Below are 20,583 nucleotides of genomic sequence, written 5' to 3'. Positions count from 1 at the left end.
GAAAGAGGGATTATGCGTGTGGTTAAGTTTAAAATGGACAAAATTAAGGAAAGCGAGAGAAAAATGTGTGACTCTGAGTTACTTTACGTGGTTCTGCCAAATCAATGAATTTTAGTTTGGTCCTACTCCTATTCTCTCTCCCACTCACTCTTATGTCTCTCCACCATCCATTCCATGCTCTCATTTCCACCACAACATTTCTACAAATTCATATCTCGCACCATACTAAGCTGCCTTCTTCTTCATGCATTTCAAACTTGTTGTGACACCCTATATTTTTTAAAATATTTAAAATATTTTTTATTTTATTGATTTTATTTATTTATTTTAGAATCGATCATCTCTAAAAAAATTGAATTATTATATCCGGATGGTAATTTTAGATTGAAAATACCTTTTAAATTCTATAATATATAATGAGTTTCGTTTAAAAAAATACATTGAATTCTAAAATCTGGAAGGTGTATTTCTTTAATTTTATGAAGAAAGAAAAATTTGAATTGTAGAATTCAGAATCTATTTTCAGATTTGGAAATATCTGGTTCTACATGAGTAAATAGAAAATAAAATGACATCTCCAAACTATAGAATTCGAAATGTAAACTTTTAAGGAGAAAATGGTCTTTTCACCTGATCTATGGGGTGCGCGGAAAATTATGGAGGGGCAGGTAAAAATAGCCTTCTGAGCTCTTACGATATTTTCCTAGCAATTGCTTCCTGCACCCAACACTTTTGAACCTGCACCCAACACATTTTAAAAATTTCAAAAATACTCTTTATTTTTTAAATGAAAATTCAGAATCGAAAATAATGCATTTCTGAAAAGTAGATCCAGAAAAGATTATTGTGTTCTAAAAAATAGATCTGGAATGTAATTTTATATGTACTCCATTTCTTAAGGATATTTTTGTCTTTTTCTTGTAATTGGATACAGTCATATGGTGCAGGAAGCAATTGCCTATTTTCCTTCGCAATCTAAACCCATCTTTTTGCGATGGCAAATGCTCCCTGCACCCAACACTTTTGAACTTGCACCCAACATAATTTCAAAAATTTCAAAAATACCCTTTATTTCGGAAATAAAAATCTGGAATTAAAAATAATGCATTCCGGAAAATTTTTTTGTGTTTCGGATATAAAAATCCGGAAAAAAAAAATTAAAATCCCATTCCGGATAAAAAAATCCGAAACTGAAAATAATACATTTTGGAAAAATTTATCCGGAAGAGATTATTGTGTTCCGGAAAAGAAGGTCCAGAATGTAATTTTATATGCACCCCATTTTTTTAAGGGTATTTTCGGTTTTTCTCTTGTGATTGGGTGCAGTGATATGGTGCAGGAAGCAATTGCCTTTTGCGATTGTGAAAGCCCAGATCAAAGCCCATAGACACCAGCAATGACGCACTTGGACTTTGGTACAACCTAACTTTTAGCACCATGTTCATTCTCATCTTTCGTACCAATATGCTATATTTCAATAAAATAAAAAGGCATGTCGAAATAAGCAAGTATATTGGAACCAAAGAAAAGTTTTGAGTAAAATTGAAGTTTCCATGTTTGTAAATCTTGCTCATTGCAGATCCAAGGATAAAATAGTTTATTTTTTTGCTGGTGTTGGTAGAGTGAGAAGTGATACGGTGCATGGAGAATTACCCGTAATTACGATTACGGACAAGCAACCTTCCTGACTTGTTTTTGAAGAATAAAATAGAAGACACCTTAAACGAAATGGTACGGAGCACATGATTTTTACATGTTATTACTTACATAGCTTAACTAGTACTTTTATCACCGTTAAAAATGGATTTAAATATACATAATTCACAAAATGACAAACACTGGAATTTACGATACTAACAAAATGTTTTAATGACATAAATTGCATGCTTCCCTTTTAACTATATATTCTTGCATTAATAAATAAATGTAACCTTATTACTTACGTATATATTCGTATAGTAGAGTTAAGAAAGGTTCATGCACACTTGCACCTCCTACTACTATAGAATGTTTATAGGAATATTTTCTCTTGTAAACAATCAGAAAAAATATTGAAGGATAATGTTTTGAAGATATAAAAAGAAGTAAAACTAAGATGTTATGATCCCAATGGCTGAAAATCCTCGCAAAGTGTGATACTGAAGCAATGTCACGGACCAAATAGATAAAAAAATATGGTCCGTGAAGTGAAGGCATCTTCTAACATTTGATTTCTTAGTAAAACTTTTATGATTTCAGAAAATCCAAAAGTGCTTCAAGTCCAAACAGTAATGTGGGAATTTTCTTCAGTTCCAACCAAAAATTCAGCTAATCATCCCTTAGGGTCTGAACCTAATGTTAATACAAATAATTCAATATTTTTTTAACAGACCACTTTTGTCTCTTTGCACCAAATCAAACCATTTCTTTTCTCTTTTTTCACAAACCAAAGAGAATTTGGATTAGTACAAATAAATTTGGAGTTCAATCTTCAATAAATATTATCATTTAGGTATCATTTTCATGTGCTATTTGCAAACAAAAAAAAAACATTTCAACTTACAATTATTTTGGTAGAAGTCACATGAACATTGAATTACATATACTAAAAAAAGGTTATAAAATGAATATTCACATCTCTTTGAAGGCGCTGCTTTGGTTTGGAGTTGTTTTCTTAAACATAGTATGTTGACATTGTACAAATATCTAACCTTAAATTAAGGTAAGGAAATTTACAACAATATTGTTCTTTAAAAAAATTTATGAAATAAGATTTACAAAATTCAGAGTTACTTATAACTTAAATAACTATCGTCGTTGGAATGAAGATGAAGAAAAAATGAGTGTAGAGATAGATGAAGAAAAACTAATACTTATATTTGGTGTGAAAGATTGTCAATTATCACATATTATGTCAATAAATTAACATTATTAAGAAAATATAAAAATAGTGATAATTAATTATTATATTAACTAAATTAGTTATTTTATAGATTAAAAGATTATTAGTATACAAAATAATTTTTATTATTAATAAAATTTTAAAAAATTAGTTTATAAATTTATATTTAATTAATTTAATAATAAAATTAAAATATAAAATTAATTTTAATTAAAATGTTGATAATTAATTAGATACTAATTTAAAAACTAATTTATAAATTTTTATTAATAATAAAAACTACTTTAAATATCAATATTTTTTTTAATATATAAAATAATATCTAATTTAGTCAATATTTTTTTAAAATTAATTTTTATTTAATATTTTTTTAATGTAATATTATCTTATATTTAATAATAATATATGTAACATTTTATGCAAAGTTTGATTTACTTATTTAAAATTTATATTTTGTTATACTTATATTAAATATGATGTAAAAAACATACGCGGAAACAATATACACAATCACGAATCAACTGCAAAAAAATAATCTACTCAGTCCAATCAATGGGTCATGACTTCATACCCAACAAAATATTCACTTCTTTATTATATATATAATAAGTAAAAAAAATATAAATATAAAAATCATTTAAAATAATATATAAACGAAATTTAATTTTGTATTTTTAGATATTGTTTAAAAAAGAGGTCTAGTTTACAAACATGTTTGTCAATGTGATTAAATTTCAAATGGTTTTCCTTTTGTGATTTTTTTCTCTCTAAATTGAGTTGAACTTTATTATAGGAAGTATAATATATAAGTTATGAAATGAAGGTGTAGAAGGAACAGACAGCAGACAGAGATGCAGAGGCTCTGGAGCGGATATTTGAAAAAAAAAATGTGGTTCTGAAGTGTTTGATTCTGAATAGTGTGTTGTTTATTACTCTGTTGTTTTCCCTTTGGATGATGGCTCATCACAGATATAGCAGTTCCCAACGGTCCAATTTCACATGCACGCCGCTGAGATAATTACATTAATACAAATAAACAAAGTCCAAATAAGACAGTAACGTGGGGGTGACACTGTGAGGACAACTTTTCACACACCATTTTCCAAACTTAAATATATAACCTTCCACTGGAGAATCATTCAACATTCAAACCTTCACTCAAATCAACCAAATGGGGAATTGTTCCATGAAGGGTACCACTGGAGAGTGTCACCACACTATTCGGGTTATGTGTGACAGTGGTGCCATTTTGCAGTTCAAAGCTCCCAAAACTGTGGCTCAAGTGCTTCAACATTACCCTGGTTATGGTATTTTCCGCCAGGGTCATGCTTCAGAACCTTTGCCAGAGCAAGAGAGCTTGAGCTATGGTCTTTTTTATTATCTTCTTCCGTTGAAGGAGGACAAAAAGAGTTGCTGTGACAACGTTGGAGTTCAAAGATCAGAGGAAGTGTGTAAGTCTGCAGCGTGTGATTATGTTGAGAATTTGTCAAATGGGTCAGCGCTTGAAGTGCTGCCATCGGCAAAGAACGGCGTGTGGAGAGTGAAGTTGGTGATTGACCAGAGGCAACTGGAGGAGATTTTGTCAGAGCAGGTGAATACTGAAGCTCTGATTGAGAAGATGAGGATGGCTGCAACTGGATGCTCTACCACTAGTCCTTCAAGGAGTCCAACCATGAGCACTTGGAAAGTGGGGTGGAAGACAACACTCTTCAATGGGAAAATTGCCAAAGACACTGCCACTGTTACTGCAGGGTCTAATTTGTATTTGGGGTCTTGTTAGGGAAAGGGTTTCTATATAGAAGTATAAGCTATGCAGAAAGCACTTGGGAAGGGTGTTAGGTTTTCCATGACAAATAGGTCCATGAATTACATATTTGGACAACCTGTCCAAATTTTAATGAATGATATGGATGTAAGGATTATTACACATTTTCCAGTTTGATAGTGTTTTCAGCTTTCTGTTTCAGCATCATATTTACCATAGGAATTGGTCAGAAGACACTGATAAATCATCCTCAGGACTAAAACACCAGAAACAAATTTGGGTCTATGTCACTGAGGTTTGAGTGAATTTAATGCTTCTTAAGGAATCAGATAGATGCTATGGTCTCATCCATGGTTTTCTGAGCATGGCCTGAAAAGTTTGATCCTAATTTTCCACAACAAGTTCAATTTTCCATGAAAAACTTTTCTGCATAGCTATTTTTCCCATCTCCCTACCCGGAACAAAGAGTATTTATTTATATTTTTATAATTATTTGGTTTGAAGGCATATTTGAGGTGTATCAGGTCCACGTGCTGGTTGACAAGACCAGTTGGGTCATATTTCTGAATGCAGTCTAGACTACATGGTCCATGAACAAATACAATGTAGGAACCTGAATTCTCTGAATTCAAACTTCATACAAGGAACCTTGCTTTATCATCATCCCACGGTTCAATTTTAATTTCCTATATAATTCCATTAACCTGGTGAAGTTTGAAAACAAAATAAAGGACTATGATTATGCTCTGAGAATCCACATAATACTACCTAACTTCTAATGTTTTTATCTGGGGGGATACAGTAAGATATCAGTGTCCATGACCATCCGCAATTTATACCACATAACCCCATGTTTTTTCAGTATGTTACCAAATCAAACCCAAAACCATCGCAAAAATATAATTATAGAAAATGCTGAGACGACTTCAGCTATATTACCCTTTGTAAGTGTTAAACAATATTGGAAGTACTTTAGGTGGAACATGTTTTTCATACTTTTGGCTTGAAAGTTACGTTAGGAAAATCATGCTTTTTGTTACTTCCAGGCTGAAAATAATTTTGGAAGCATTCAAGTAAGAAACAGAGTAAAAACGATATTGAAGGAAATAACAGAATAATGTGCTCAGTTTAAAGTGTCTTTCACGTTAACTTTGCTCCGGAGTCTTCCTGAAATGGATCTACCCATCAGGTTATAAAACACTTAAATAGTACATGATTCACAGTGACTCCAAGTCCTTAAACAAAAATGGTCCCTAGCATCAAAAGGGTACCATGGTGCAGGATATTCATAAAAAAGAAAGAAGCAAAGCTACTTTGTATGTCCTTGATGAGTGAGGTATGGAAGTAAATCCTCACACCCTTGTATCAACGAGATTCCATTTTACTAATGGCTTTTTCTATGGCGGGCAGATTTTTTTTGAAGGCGGACCACTGCTCCTCGGTCAAACTTATTCCTGAAAGACAAAGGAATTTAGAATTCAGCATCATGAATTATATAAGGAAACAAAGATTATGAAAAAAGGCCAAATTGCTACACTCAGCACCACTTGTCTGAAACGGTAGCCACAAATCTCAGTTTCTTTTCTTAGTTCTAGCTCTAGATTAGATAAGAAAAGATAAACTTCAAGAAGAACACTATGAACATACAATAATGCAGATACACTTCCTTTTTATATACAGAATAAAGGTTGCCATATTTTTTAGTAAAAGGTCCTGTTTATGAATCCACACATGGGCATTACAACTAGCAAGTACCAAATTGACAAAACCAAATGCAGAATAGTAATGATCTCACCACCCAATAGTAATTTCGTGACTACAAGAATTTTGCCATGCCAACTGCAATACTGAGGCTTCTATCTAGTCAAATTACCAACATGGAGTTGATATGTGTAGTCCAAAAAAATATGATATTGAAGACACGTAGTTTCAGTTCAAGAGACTTTAACTATCCGTGCAAGACCAGTCCAATTAAGAGAAAGGTGTAATGCTGAGAGTGGAAACCAAAACCCCTTTTGGTCTAACTTTTCTTAGATACAAGTACAATACAACCCATTTTGATCCTACACTCTTACTATTTCAAAGCTAATCAAATTCCATAACCTAAGTCCCCAACCTTTTTTTATGTGCTCAACTAGAAGTTTATGAGAAACAGAACTGCAGCCATATATAATAGGCTAAAAACACTGCTAACACTTTTGATTTTTCAATGCATTGTATACGGAAGGAGTGCATTGAACATTAGACAACACGAAGTCAACGTACACAAGATTTTTTTTGTCGGCAAATAAATGGCCTGAGATATCATATGATGTCTGCACCGTCTTGAACTCCTACACTATACTTAAACCACTATGCAAAGATGTGTTAAGAACCCACTGAATATCAGAAAGGAACTTTTTTTCAGTTCCCCTTTCTGCTAATTTAGCTTAAAGTTAACGAAAAGGATTTTAACATGATTAAAAAAGTTAAAACAAAACCGCCAACCACCCCCTATTTCGAAAAACACAAGAAAAATCCAAACTTTCAAGCCCCCCACAATCCAAAACCGAAATTCCTTTACCAAAGGAATCAGGAGAATCGAAAAAAAGCTTAAACGAAACAAATAACACAAACAACCTTTGGAAGTAGGAAGATCCTTGCCATCTTTTTTATAGTACTCGCGAATGGACACCAACGTTTTCCCTCTGAAATCCTGAATGGTCACTCTTCTCTTCTCTGAAAGCTGAAACCCAAAAACAAAATTAATCTGAGGAACCGTTTTCCCATTGCCGCCTGCAAAATGACCAAAAGTGGTTCAGAGGAAAGAAAAACCAAACACACCTTGCAGATGATGAGATCGCCTTCATCATCGTACTCCTTGCCCTTGGAAACTCCTTGTTCTTCTTCATCTTCTTTCTCATCATTTTCTTCTTGTTCTTGTAGTTTTTCTTGGAGAAAAGCCCCCACTACCTGTTTCACGAAGGCTTTGAAATGGGGCTGAGACAGGTTGAGACCAAGTTGCTCGGAAGCCTGCTTTCGAATCTTAGACTCCGTAACCTCGTCCATGTCCGACTCTTGCAAAATCCTGCGAACTGTTTCCTCGATTCGTTGCTTTGTTTCAGTATCGTCCATTTTGCAGTCTCGCTGATTTTTCTGACACAGAAGCAATCTAATACTAGATTGATTTCGGAGAAATATAGATTGATTTAGGAGAGAGATGGAAACTAGTCGGTTCTCAGGTGCAATTTTCGTTAGTTTTCACCAACGGGTAACTTTTAAAAAAAATTATGTTTGTAATGTAACTTTTTTTTTTTTTTTTCAAATTAGAAATCTTGTTTTTATTTACGAGTTCTAATTTTTTTTTCCACTCGTGCTTGAAAATATGAGTTTTATTATTTTTTATTTTTATAAAATTATGGTTGTAAATATGTTTTTCTGTTTTGTTTAAGTCATGTAAGTGTGACTTCTATTTTTTCCTTTTTCAATATTTTTGTTTTAAATAATGTAATTAATTATTTGAGATTATTTTTACTTTATGATAAATCAGATGATTGTTGTTATATGAAAATAGACTAAATATATTTATTCTTTAAAACTATTATTCTGATTTAAACAATTTTTATAGGATTAAAAATATCGATTCTCTCTCTGTGTTTGTATGCTATATATAATGTCATTTCAATTTGTTTATACTGGGAATATGATCAATATAATTTTAATTGGATATAAAATTGATCTGAAGTAATTAAAAAAATTAATGTTATATTTTAAGTAAGATATTAGAGATTTTTTATATTTTAGTTACATGGAGATAAAAAAATTAATGAAATATTGATTGATATACATAAAAAAAAATATGAGTGTTATTTTTTAAATTTGCAGTGATATTATTTTGAAGATAAAAAATATAATTGTTATTATTTAATCTTTGGTGGTATTATATTATTTTTAAGATAAAAAATATAATTATTATTATTTAATTTTTGATGGTATTATATTATTTTGAAAATAAAAAATATAATTGTTATTATTTAATCTTTGGTAGTATTAATCTGAATATAAAATAAATGATTGTTATTATTTGGATATGTTGTGATATTATTTTGAAGATAAAAATTATTATTATTATTTAAATATGTTGATATTATTCTGATGGAAAAAAAATGAGTATTATACAATACATACTATACCTAAAATATTTTATGTTCTCACTAAATTGATAGTCGAAATATTATTAACAAGTGGATTCCTTCATCTCATTATGATACTTGGATATTCAAAGTGACGAGATATTAAAAGGGAATCATATATTTGAAATTATTTTCACTTTATATACCGAACAAATCAAATGATTGTTATTATATGAAAAATATACTGAATGCATTTATGTCGGCAAGGTTCTTGTTGTAACTGACAATGACATATAATGTAAAAAAAAATTTATTTATTTTTATTTTTGTTTTTTTTTAGTTTCAATATTATCTTTGGGTCCATTAATAATTAATATTAATTAACTTGAGTGTTTTTTATAATTATATACTGTATTTTTTATTTAAAATTAAAATGATTACATCATTAATAATAATAATAAAAATATTAATTTATATTTATAAATTTAATTTTTATGTTGTAGGGTTTTTTATTTATTTTCTTCATTCTTAAAAAAAATTAAATTTTAAACTAAACATTTTAATTTATTAATTATTTTTATGTTGTAAAATCTCATTACTTTCTTCAATAATTATATTTCTAACTATTTTAAACATTAAAAATATTTCTTTTTTTTTACAACTCATTTATTTTTTAATATATTCAAAATTAAAATCATCAATTCTTTCTAATTTAGTAATTCATTTTTACTTTTTATTTTATTGATTCTTAAATTGATTTTTGCTTTATTTTATATTTCTTTTTTTCTTTTCCATTCACTCTAGATAAAGAAATAAAGAAGTTTAAAAACACAATCCCCTCCAAGAGATTTTTTTTTTTTTTCAAAATACAAAATGAAACTATGGAAAGACACTTTGTTAGATAGAGAAATATAAACAATATAAATTAGATAGAGAAATATAAACAATATAAACAAGAATGCTAAATAGAGAAATAAAAAAAAAATACTGAATGAAGAAATAAAAGTGAAAATATTTTATCTGTCTAAAAAATTATCGAGATTCAAAGCAATCCGCGTAGATGATTGCATGACATCACCCTATTTGCCAATGCATTTATAAGACGTACATAGATTTCCATAATCCTTAAACAATATAGAATTTAACATTTGTAGCAGACCAGAACATCACCAACATTTTCTTTCACCCCCTCTTCCTTGTCGCTCGTCTTGTCACCTCAAAGTTGGATAGTTCTCCCAAACATTTACCTCTTAGATTTCTTCACACTTTCTTTTTTGTTACTGCAAAATTTGACACCATTTTACAACACTAGTTAGAAGATACATGGGTACGTGAAAGATCAGAAAATCATGGTAAATTATAGTGCTCAGATTTTCAAACAGAATGTCACCTCACTCTACATGATTAATACACAAGTTTGAACGGTAATTTAGGCTAGCTAATTCAGATACTCTAGTTTCGCCTCTGGAATACTAATTTTCTGGAAACAAAGCAAAGAAGACACTTGGGTAACGAATAGTTGTTCGCAAGCTTTTCAATTATCTATACAAACATCAAAGTGTGCACAATCAACCAGAAACAAAGTGGAAAACAGATGCAAAATAAGATTGCGTATGTTTCTGTGAAATCAAAATAGCTAGCAGGTCTAATGCATTCACAGTATAACAAAGAACTTCTACTCAACTAAGCCAAGCACCCGTGACCCAGTTCCAACCAGGCGTGCCAAATCAATAGTTTAGGCATTCGATAATCAAACTAAAGACCACACCTGCATCAAAACATGTTTGTGCTTAGGTTTTGGACATTCATATTCAGCATACCTAGGAGCTGGTGCTTCAATGAATGTCTTTTGCAAATGGTTCTAATAGGAACGTCCGAATAAGAAATAAAATGTTAATTGGAGCTATGAGAAGAAGCTTTGAAATCACATGGTTTGTCTTTAGGTAGGCATAAAATGAGAGTACAAGAAGGAAGGAAAGTTAAGTAAGAAGTGGGCTTGCACGGACTTGGAGGTGAAAATTGGAAATTAAACCATATAGTTAGGAATCTTGGATCTATCATACAATGTGTAGTAAATCATGGGACTCAAAATAAGTAAAATCACACCTCTTTTGGTTTGGACTATGGACACATGAGAGGAAGTCCAATAGAAGTCCCAATTATAGAACTGATCAGATGCAGGGAAGCTGGTTAGAGTAAGGAGGTAGACCAAGAGAGAGTCAAAGTGAGACTGAAAAAGGATTTATGATCAAATGGCATATCTGATGAATTGGTTTCGGACAAAACTCAGTAGTGTTACCTTGTGGGAGAAGACTTTGGTTCTAGTTGTAGATACACTTCTCATAAACAATATTTTATCGCACTAGATGAGCACACGATATCATTGAACTTATTAAAAAACGAAATCTTCAACAATAATATTCACCGTAAGATCCCTTTTTCATAAGGCTGCAAATGATACGATTCACTCTTCTTATTATACTGGTCTTCTTTATGTATCTCCAAACCACCTTAGTTGAGACTAATTTTTTCCTCAATAAGTACCATGTCAATATCTAGTCTTATACAACTATTCTCTACCTTATTCATGCATCCATGTAAACAATTTGACTTCTTATTGATACTCTTCTCAAAAGGATGAAAGGAGAGTGATGGGGACCTATTAGATCCTTACCAAACCAAAGTGGTACTCATCATAGAGCCATAAAAAAGTGATATTAGAATTCCCGGGAAGCGAAATACAACACCGTGAATGTTGTCCTTACTTTAGAGATGAATGCTGAAAATTTATTTAAAGGACGTATTATAGTCTTGTTGAAAGTTTCATGAATCATAAGTTTACGAAAGACTAAAACATCTAAGGTAGGAGATTACTAGTCCATTTATCATATGTAGACCACAGATTACACGTAGCTAGATATTAGAGAATAAGAAGATCATGAAAAGAATGAAAATTACATGTACCTTGTCTTCGAGTCACTGGCAGTTCCTTTTGTGGGTGTTTTACCACTTCCGGAGACAACCTCGTCCATGCTTTGTCCTTGCCGCCTATACCTACCACCAGATGCCACAAATGCAGGGCATGGCCTGTAAGCCTTTATTGGCCACCACCCAAACCCTGGTACTGTTGCAATCCCACCCTGAATCCTTCCTTCACCATTGCATCCTATCTCTATTTCTTCTCTTCCACATGCCTTACAACCGCTGTGAAAAACACCTCAAATTAATTGCTCTTTGTCAAGAAAAAAGATCTACACAAATTTTCCAAGCAAGAGAGAAGATTACATAAAACGCGAAACTATTATACCTCGCGAACTCTGAGCGATCAACAACGGAAATATCGTCTGGTGCAGGAGAAGGACCCTCTTCGATAGCAGAAGTTGGAGGTGAAGGAGAGCACAGTGGAACAGTTAACTTCGAAGAAGAAGATAGAGAAGGGTAAGTTGGAGTTGGCCACGAGTTTCTGTAGCTGCAGAATTGAGGAGTCGGAACTGAGAAAACAGATATTGTCATTATCTCACCTATTTGGGGTGGATAACGTGCACCACTCCTTCAATTTGATTAACCTCTCCAAAGCCTCACCTCTGTCAAATGTGAGGCTGCTATGTGCTAAGGCAACGATGTAACCACTTCACTTCTCTCACCATTAATAAAGTCATGTGGTATATGGGCAGGCTCTGTCAAGTAATATTAAAGTAAAGTTCTATTATGAAATTCTTGCCAAAACAGACTTATCGTAGTTAATTCATTTAGTGTTCGAAAAAAATTTACGAAAAAAATTAGCAATTTACGAAAAAAATTCTTAGTCTTAAAATAAACAAAATCCAAATATCTTTCAAAATCAAACTTCATCACTACATGTTAGCCCGTAATCTTACAATTGTTACAATGATTATTTTGGAAAATTTTCAGGACGTTATCAAATTATATTCTTTGACATCCGAACTGCGTTATATGTTGTCATCGCCTTGTCGGGGGTTTAAGAAAAAACAGTACTTCTCGAACTACCAATTCTGAATCTCTCGTAATCATGCTTTACAATAAATCATGATTTTGTTAGCATATGATTCAAAAATCAACTCACAGGAAAAAGATGCACATTACGACTAGGATGCACGACAAAAACAGAGAATGCATGTGCATTTGCTCCCGCCCCGACGACTGCTCAACCTTGCTTTTTCACAAGTCTCGTCTAAAGATTGGACGCCTGCAAAGTATGAACGTTCTGATCCAACCTATCATTCACAGGTAACCCTTTTCTGCCCATCTTTTTGCGTTTACTTTAATCCATTTACTGTACTTATAACTCTTTTCTGGCGCCATTGCGACTCCTGTCTTATATACAGTATAAAAATGAAACTAAAATTGGAAACTACAGAAGGATCTTCCAAAGAAATCACGAAAATTTCAAGCATCTTGCTTCTGCAAATAAAACCACCTTTTGTAACCAGTATCAGACATAAAAATGTATCATCTCTCACTATTTATCCATGCACTATATGATGGTCCACATCCCCATTCATCATAGAACTGTGATGATGAACCATATACCACCGTCCATTATGGAACTCAAAAACATTGGTCACATTGAATGGCCCTGTATCCATGTCAACATATGTTTTCATGGTAACCCAAGCCATGTCTGCCAACACGCGAGCACGTACATCTCGAACCTGAAAATTCAATCCTTGCTCCCAGTTGAATACTAGTTGCCAACTCTGCATTACCGCATTAAACCTGTAGCATGTACAATTGTGTTACTGAATGCAATGCAGAAAATGGACTATGGTAAAAAAAATGGATACATAATTTCACAGGCTTGCAAGAACTTCAGAAAGAATTATATTATACATGGAATGAACAAGATTTTTTCATAAGGACAAAATAATCTATTTTTGTTCAAAATGCGTGTATATCTGGATTATCAAGCTCTACAGTAATACGAAAACCTGTATTCCTGAAACTAGTATTCCTCGAGGATTCAGTCAAAGTATCCAAGCTAAAAGACAGTAACAGGAATTTGCACTACAATATTGCCACAACATTAGATCTCTGCAGCACTTATCCCCAAAAATAAGTGCTAAGGAGTAAAATTTTGCAAAGGTATAACATAATACATCCTCTCATTTTCTGAACTAAATATGATACCACTGGTCCAGATTTAAATTATTATCATTAAAAATAAAATTCAATGACCTATGATATGACAAATATAAGCATCCATGAACTTTTGGCAGTAGTTTGATATGTACCAGATAAACAATCTTTTCAATTATCACAACATATAAAAAATCAATATGAACAGCAAGTCCTAAACGGAAATATTCTTGCAAAATGGATAGAAGTAAAAATCATACCCAGAAAAGAGTTCTCCTGAGGCATGAATGCACTTGACATAATCTCCATTCAGCCAAAAACGACTCATTGCTGGAAGAGACTTATCTCTTACAATATTGAAGAATTCTGTATTAATATTCACAATTGCTCTTGTTGCAGCATAGTACGCCTTCCACCCATTGGTGGGTGTGATACTATCTTGTTCCAATGTGAAGTCCTAAAAACAATAATTCAGAAAGGTTATTTTTTTTTTGATCAGCAATGAATAAATATAATTCAGAAAGGTTATAACTGAAGATATATAGAACAAAATCAGAATGATGAACTACACTAAAGAATCCAATGAAAGTAATCACACATATTCTCAGATACAACAAATTAAAGCATAGTTATTGTTCATGTCAATTTAATTTACACCTTTATGATTTACAACATAATCATTTCCCCTGCTTCATTTCATCTTTACTCCTCTAACATATCAAAAATGGGCACAGAAAAGAAGAAACAGAACTTATTTGGACAGTTGTTCGTAGCAGTGTACTCAGATAAAGAAGTAACACACGATACCATTTTTGTTAACTCTGGATAGTAGAAAATACGGGAAAGGCAATCATCTGCTATGTCATTTAAGAAATAGAAAATTATGATATATATCTATTATCTAGGTATAGAAAATTAAGTTGTATGCAAACAAAAATTAAATGCACCAAATTGGCATAATATTAACTCAAAATTTCAACTTGTTAGAAATCTAAGTATGAGTTGAAAACCTCACATTGAGTAAAAATGAGAAAGTTGAACAACAGGTAAGGAAAAAAGACCCACTAATACATTGCCTTAAAGTTTTGGGTTAGAAGTGGCATCATAATCTCTCTTATATGATTAACTCATGTCATGACTCATTGGTGTTAAATCTCCTGAGTGTATTTTCCCCTAGAAAATCCCAACAATGGTATCAGAATTCAGAACCAATGATTTGTCTTGGTGATGTGCTCAAAAGCCAACAGCAGTTAGGGTCACTACTTCAAGGGAAGTGTAGTAATATAGAAGGGACTCACACTTGAGGGAAAGACTGCTAGAAATTAAAGTATGAGTTGAAGCCCTACATTGAGTATAAATGAGAAAGTTGAGCAATATATAAGAAAAAATACTCTCAAACATTATTTTAAGGTTTGGATTAGAAATAGTGTCCTGATTTCTTACATGGTTGACTCATGACTCATTAATGGTAAATCTCTCCAGTGTATTATCCCTAGAAAAGTCCCAACTTCCAGAGATGACAAGAGGATGCAGGACCAATGCCACCACCACGAAAGGCCATACATGGAATGGTTGTCAATTCAATTGTGGATTCAAGGAATTTTGCAACACATACAGCAATCAACTTGTATAACGGCTACTTAAACAATATTGCAACACATGGTATAACGGCTACTTAAACAATATTGCAACACATAGTATAACAGCTACTTAAACAATATTGCAACACATAGTATAACAGCTACTGAAACAACATTGCAACGGAACAGACCATTCCACTTGCCACCTCATCTAAAGCATTGACAAGATAGGTAAAACCGTTTCTTTGCATGTTTAACCGGACATTAATAGCATCTTTAATTACATAACAATAATTTCTTCCATCTAGCAATTGTTCTAGTCAGATCTATGATTGCACGAACCTTAATGCACCTTCTTGTTTTCGAGGAAGTCTTAATGTTTTAATAGATGCGTTAAACAACAATTTCAGTGCCACCGCCTTCTTGATTTCTTAGAAGCCTTAAAATTTTGCATCCATGTGCGCTTAGATAACCGTTGTAGCGCCGCCACCTAATTGTTTTCTAGTAAGCATTAAAGATTTGCATAAATGTTGCTAGATAACCATAATTGTGCTGCTCCCTTCTTGTTTTCTAGGAAACCGTAAAGCTTTGCATCCATGTTTTAAAATAACCATAATAGTATCACCACCTTCTTGTTTTTTAGGAAACCTTGAAGCTTTGCATGCCTGTTGTTAAAACTGTTATAGTGCTAACTCCTTGTTTTCTAGGAGGCCTTAAAGCTTTTCATCTATGTTGTTAAATAACTGTTTTAGTGTTGCCGCCTTCTCGATCTCTAGGAAGCCTTACAATTTTTCACCGAAGTTGTTAGATAACTGTTGTAGTGCCACCACCTACTTGTTTTCCAGGAAGCCTTAAACCTTTGCATAAATGTTAATAAATAACCATTATAGTGTCGATGCCTTCTTGTTTTCCACTAAGCCCTAAAGCTTTGCATCCATGTTGTTAAATAACGTTCTAGCGCCACCACCTTGTTGTTTTCTAGGAAGCCTCCTTAAAGCTTTGCATCCATGTTGTAAATAACAGTTATATAAAACGTGTGTCATTTTCTCAAACCCTCCTCTAAGGCAATTTGTGAAAGGACACCAACTACGGTGTCACATTAGGCGATAATGGAATGTTTGTATGGTGGAATTTTGGCATTTCGTCATATTCTGCCATCCACCATTGATAACCTTGCTTTGCATACAAACCTCTGAAAGAGAACTCCTAACATGATTCAACTCAAACTTTTCCTCCAATAACAATCACATAACATGCAACTAAGGTAAAAAAAATGCAATCAACACCAATAAAATGCCCCAAGGCATTTTAAACAAATCAGTAGAAACTCTACAGCATCATTTATAACTACTCTTAAAAACCAGTACAAAGCCTAAAAGAACTAGAAAATCCTAACATTATTTACTACTTAGCATAAGATAACAATCGACCAAAAACAGAAGCACGAGAAATAAGAATTCAGTAATTCACCTTGTGATACAAGGCCTTCCAAGCGTTATCATCATTGGCGGCCTTCCGCATCAAAGAATTGGTCATGGAGAGACGACAGAGACTGGGATAATCCAAGTAACTGAGCGCGTGCGTCGTAATCTCCGGAACCAGCTCCTCCATCATGGACGACCCCGTCAGCCGCTCCGCCAAGACCACCGGCGCCGGAACGGGAGCGGGCTCGAGCATTTCGGCGCCGCCGTTAAGGTAGGGCACGGCGCCTACGGCGGCCACGGAGGCGGAATCGGATGCGCAATCGCAGTGGTGCTTCCTGGGCGGAGTGAATCTCCGGGGAAGGGAGAAGGATCGGAGGAGAGAGAAGAGCGCTAAGAGAAAACAGAGAGCGGTGACGGCAACGGCGACGAAGGAAGAAGGTTGGGAGAAAACAGAGAAAATCTCCATTCATAAGTCATCAAAACTGGGCATTCGAAGAACATCAAAACCCTAATTGAAGTGTTAATATATATAGTCCGTTTCGTTGAGAGTAGAGTGAGGTTATGACCTTGAGTTCCGTTCCCAATTCCAAACCCTAGTTAAGTTTGGAGGATTTAAAGAGAGAAGCAATAAGGTTTGGTTGGAAGAGAGAGCGAAAACCCGTGAACGTGGAGAGGTTACTCAGACTCACTCACTCTTTCCTTCGAAAGACCAACCAACAAACCAACCAACCAACAAGAGGCACAGAGAGAGTGAGAAAAGAGAAGGACCCAAGCTGTGTTGTGGTGTGCTCTCGTTATTGCTCTACCAACGCATCCATTTACTTCTTCCCGAATCAAATTACTTTGATTTTCCTTTTCATTTATTACCTAATAGGACCACTTTTTGTTAATATATGCATGCTTGCTTATAGGTTTTTTGGGATGCAATTCAATTCCTGCACATTGTTTTTGTGTTTTCTTTTTCAGGCATGTGAACCTTTTATTCATACATCTTATTGTTCTACAGGTTTTAGAGAGACCTGTCAACAAAATTAAATGGACCCTATCTCTCATACCTACACTTTCTTAAACCATCAAAACACACTCCATCTTTATATTTTTTTAAGGCTGTCTTTTAGGAATGAAATGCCTCAAGATTTAAGGGACTGTGGAATAAATGTGTCATGATTTGATAGAAAAATATGAAAAAGATGTGTATGTTTGGATTAGGAATCACTCTGAGAATATTTTAATTATTTTTATAAAGATTAAAATGTAAGTTTATAAATTTATTTTTATTTTTAAAAATATTTGAACAATATATATATTTTTTTTAAATTTGAGTTAATTAAAATTTTGTAAATTATTTTTAATTTGGAGAATTATTTTAAAAAAATACGAGTTTTTATCATTAAAAAAATTATCAAATAATAAATTTGTGATTGAGTGTGATTGAAATTTTAATTTTTTAATTAATTAAGAATTAAGATTATAAATTTATTTTATATTTAAAAAAAATAATTCATCTAGTTATATATTTATTTTTTAACTAATAATAATAAAATGATATAAATTTAATTTTTATAACTCTATTTATTTTTATTATATTATAATTTTATTTTTATTATTTATTATTAAATATTTGATATAACTAAAATAAAATAATTTATTATTAATAATATTATTATTTAATTTATATTTATTATCATTATTTTGAAAATTTATTTTAATTAATACTATTATTTATAATTTTATCATTATTTTATAAATTAATTTATATAATTACTATTTAAATATTTATATTATTAATATAAATAATATTTTTTATTATTATAAATATATTTAAAAAAATTATTTTATAATATGAGCTTATTTTTAGTTTTTTAGTTTTTTTTATTATTTTTTTTAACTTTAACTTATAAGTGATTAAATATATGTATAGCTCTTTATTATCAATATACAATTTTATTAAATATGGTGAAATCTCTTCTAATGGCATTTTTCTACACACACTTGTCAGACTCAACATTCTTCAAGGGACTGATAAATATTTTTATAAAACTAAATTTAAATTTTATAGAAAATTAATAAATAAAGATAGAAGCCGGTGGACTTTACTTTCAAATCATCACATGACATCTTGTTGTGTCCATTATCAATTTATTATATTTGTTGCAAAAATCATTATTCACTTTTTTGGTACATTATGAAATAAGAAAATTAGGGTCCTCCAAAGCATTCTTCTTTCTTCTTCTACTTAGTATTTGGGTATATTTAATAGTTTTAAATTGTTTAAAAATTAAGATTAAAGATAATTTAAATATATTTATTTTAATTTTTTAAAATCTTATTCTCTAAACAAATCGTGATGGAATTATAAATAATTGAATCCTGTGTGAATAGACATTAAGTTGAAACATTTTCTAATATATTATATAACAATAATTACTTTTTTTATATGGTTTTTTTAAATAAAAGATTTCAGCACTACTATCTAATTTAAGATCTCACTTAGATTAATACTTCAAAAGTAACAATAATCATTTATCTTTACATAAAAAAATATTATAAAAATAAAAATAAAAAATACAGAAAAAATATACCAAAATTTATATATTAAAAAAGCAATATATACCTAGACTATACCTATATCTATTCATAAAGAATTTTAAAAATATACAATATGAAAGTTTATTATAGCAATGAAAATAATGTTAAGAATATATCTATGTTTTTTTTTATATTTTAATTGACATAATTATTTTTTAAATGGTAAAAGAAAAGAAAAGATTGTTTTAATTAGACATCATGATTGATCTCAGTTGTTTGAACGAGGTTTTGGAGATAAAATAAATTTTAATTTTGTTGGTACGATGTTTAAATGTTGTTTTATGAAATAATGTACGCTCTTTCTGAAAATATTAAGAATACAGTTTTAAGTCGTTTTCTATTAAATAAAATTTGGATAATCAATTAAACATGTCACTAGTTCACATATTTTATTATTATTATTTTTGTGTTTCTCATTTATGAATGGAAGTGAGAATTTCAAACTCTTTTTGAGAATAATGAAGGAAAATTCCATGACCACTATACAAAGACATCCAGGGAGAATTGGGCAGAAGATAAAATTTTTATATAGTAAAATTTATTTAACTATATACTTTTATACCATTTTATTTATCAACTAGCTTATTAATTTTTTTTATCAAACATTTTTAAAATTAAGAAGTTAGTTAGGAGTAGAAACTTATCAACAATTTTGCTAAACAAAAAAATTATCTTTCACATTTTCACACATATTGATGGACACAGACATAAAATAGCCTAATTTCTAGCCAACACCCCACTATTAATACAATATTAAATTCAATATCAACAAATCTGTTAATAGAATTAAAAACATTATCACTTGCATTAAAAAATTGGTGGAATAAATTTTACGCGGAGGTTATGAAATTGGGAGGAAAAATATAAATCAAACAATGCAAATAATATAAAGAAATAATGGAAAAAGTAGATTTATTTCAAACATATATGTTATATAATTTATTTTGGATAAATGGAATACCCTGGTGGAACATGAAACAAAAACATCAACCATTAATAATATTAAATTTAATTTCTGATAATAAAATATTTTTTTTAGTTGCAATGTTTGTTATAATGGATATATGTTTCTGAAACCATTTTACTCACTTAATATTCGAAAAACACATAGTTTTTTTTTTATCAGTCGTGAAGG

At 31.4% G+C, this 20,583-nt stretch overlaps 4 protein-coding genes across 6 annotated transcripts; 1 reads left to right on the top strand and 3 right to left on the bottom strand.

The window, feature by feature from the left end:
• The first annotated feature begins 3,808 nt into the window (after positions 1-3,808).
• Positions 3,809-4,810, top strand: LOC137812747 (uncharacterized). The gene has a single exon (XM_068614931.1). It carries the CDS (start codon positions 4,053-4,055, stop codon positions 4,659-4,661), a length of 609 nt encoding a protein of 202 aa, XP_068471032.1. The 5' UTR covers positions 3,809-4,052; the 3' UTR covers positions 4,662-4,810.
• A 956-nt stretch (positions 4,811-5,766) lies between these two features.
• Positions 5,767-7,916, bottom strand: LOC137812746 (RNA polymerase II transcriptional coactivator KELP-like). Its single transcript, XM_068614930.1, has 3 exons — positions 7,470-7,916; positions 7,266-7,371; positions 5,767-6,100 (listed from the first exon to the last, which is right to left on the bottom strand). Exons 1-3 carry the CDS (start codon positions 7,758-7,760, stop codon positions 6,012-6,014), a joined length of 486 nt encoding a protein of 161 aa, XP_068471031.1. The 5' UTR covers positions 7,761-7,916; the 3' UTR covers positions 5,767-6,011.
• A 1,842-nt stretch (positions 7,917-9,758) lies between these two features.
• On the bottom strand, positions 9,759-13,003 carry LOC137812744 (uncharacterized). Of its 3 annotated transcripts, none has more exons than XR_011081279.1 (5): positions 12,843-13,003; positions 12,066-12,435; positions 11,723-11,962; positions 10,149-11,537; positions 9,759-10,038 (listed from the first exon to the last, which is right to left on the bottom strand). XR_011081279.1 is itself a non-coding variant. In XM_068614929.1 (4 exons), the coding sequence occupies exons 2-4, from the start codon at positions 12,269-12,271 to the stop codon at positions 10,002-10,004; spliced, it is 483 nt and encodes a 160-aa protein (XP_068471030.1). In that variant the 5' UTR covers positions 12,272-12,435; positions 12,843-13,003; the 3' UTR covers positions 9,759-10,001. The 3 variants fall into 3 exon arrangements, 1 of the variants encoding a protein (XP_068471030.1); XR_011081278.1 differs by having other exon boundaries at positions 11,433-11,537; XM_068614929.1 differs by lacking the exon at positions 10,149-11,537.
• LOC137812743 (F-box protein SKIP8) lies at positions 12,755-17,896 on the bottom strand. The gene is made up of 3 exons (XM_068614928.1): positions 16,906-17,896; positions 14,116-14,312; positions 12,755-13,495 (listed from the first exon to the last, which is right to left on the bottom strand). The coding sequence occupies exons 1-3, from the start codon at positions 17,323-17,325 to the stop codon at positions 13,243-13,245; spliced, it is 870 nt and encodes a 289-aa protein (XP_068471029.1). The 5' UTR covers positions 17,326-17,896; the 3' UTR covers positions 12,755-13,242.
• Between the last annotated feature and the right edge of the window lie 2,687 nt (positions 17,897-20,583).

Source organism: Phaseolus vulgaris, chromosome 2, assembly GCF_000499845.2.
Source record: "Phaseolus vulgaris cultivar G19833 chromosome 2, P. vulgaris v2.0, whole genome shotgun sequence".
In the NCBI taxonomy this organism is placed as follows: Eukaryota; Viridiplantae; Streptophyta; class Magnoliopsida; order Fabales; family Fabaceae; genus Phaseolus; species Phaseolus vulgaris.
This window is presented reverse-complemented; position numbering and strand designations above follow the sequence as displayed.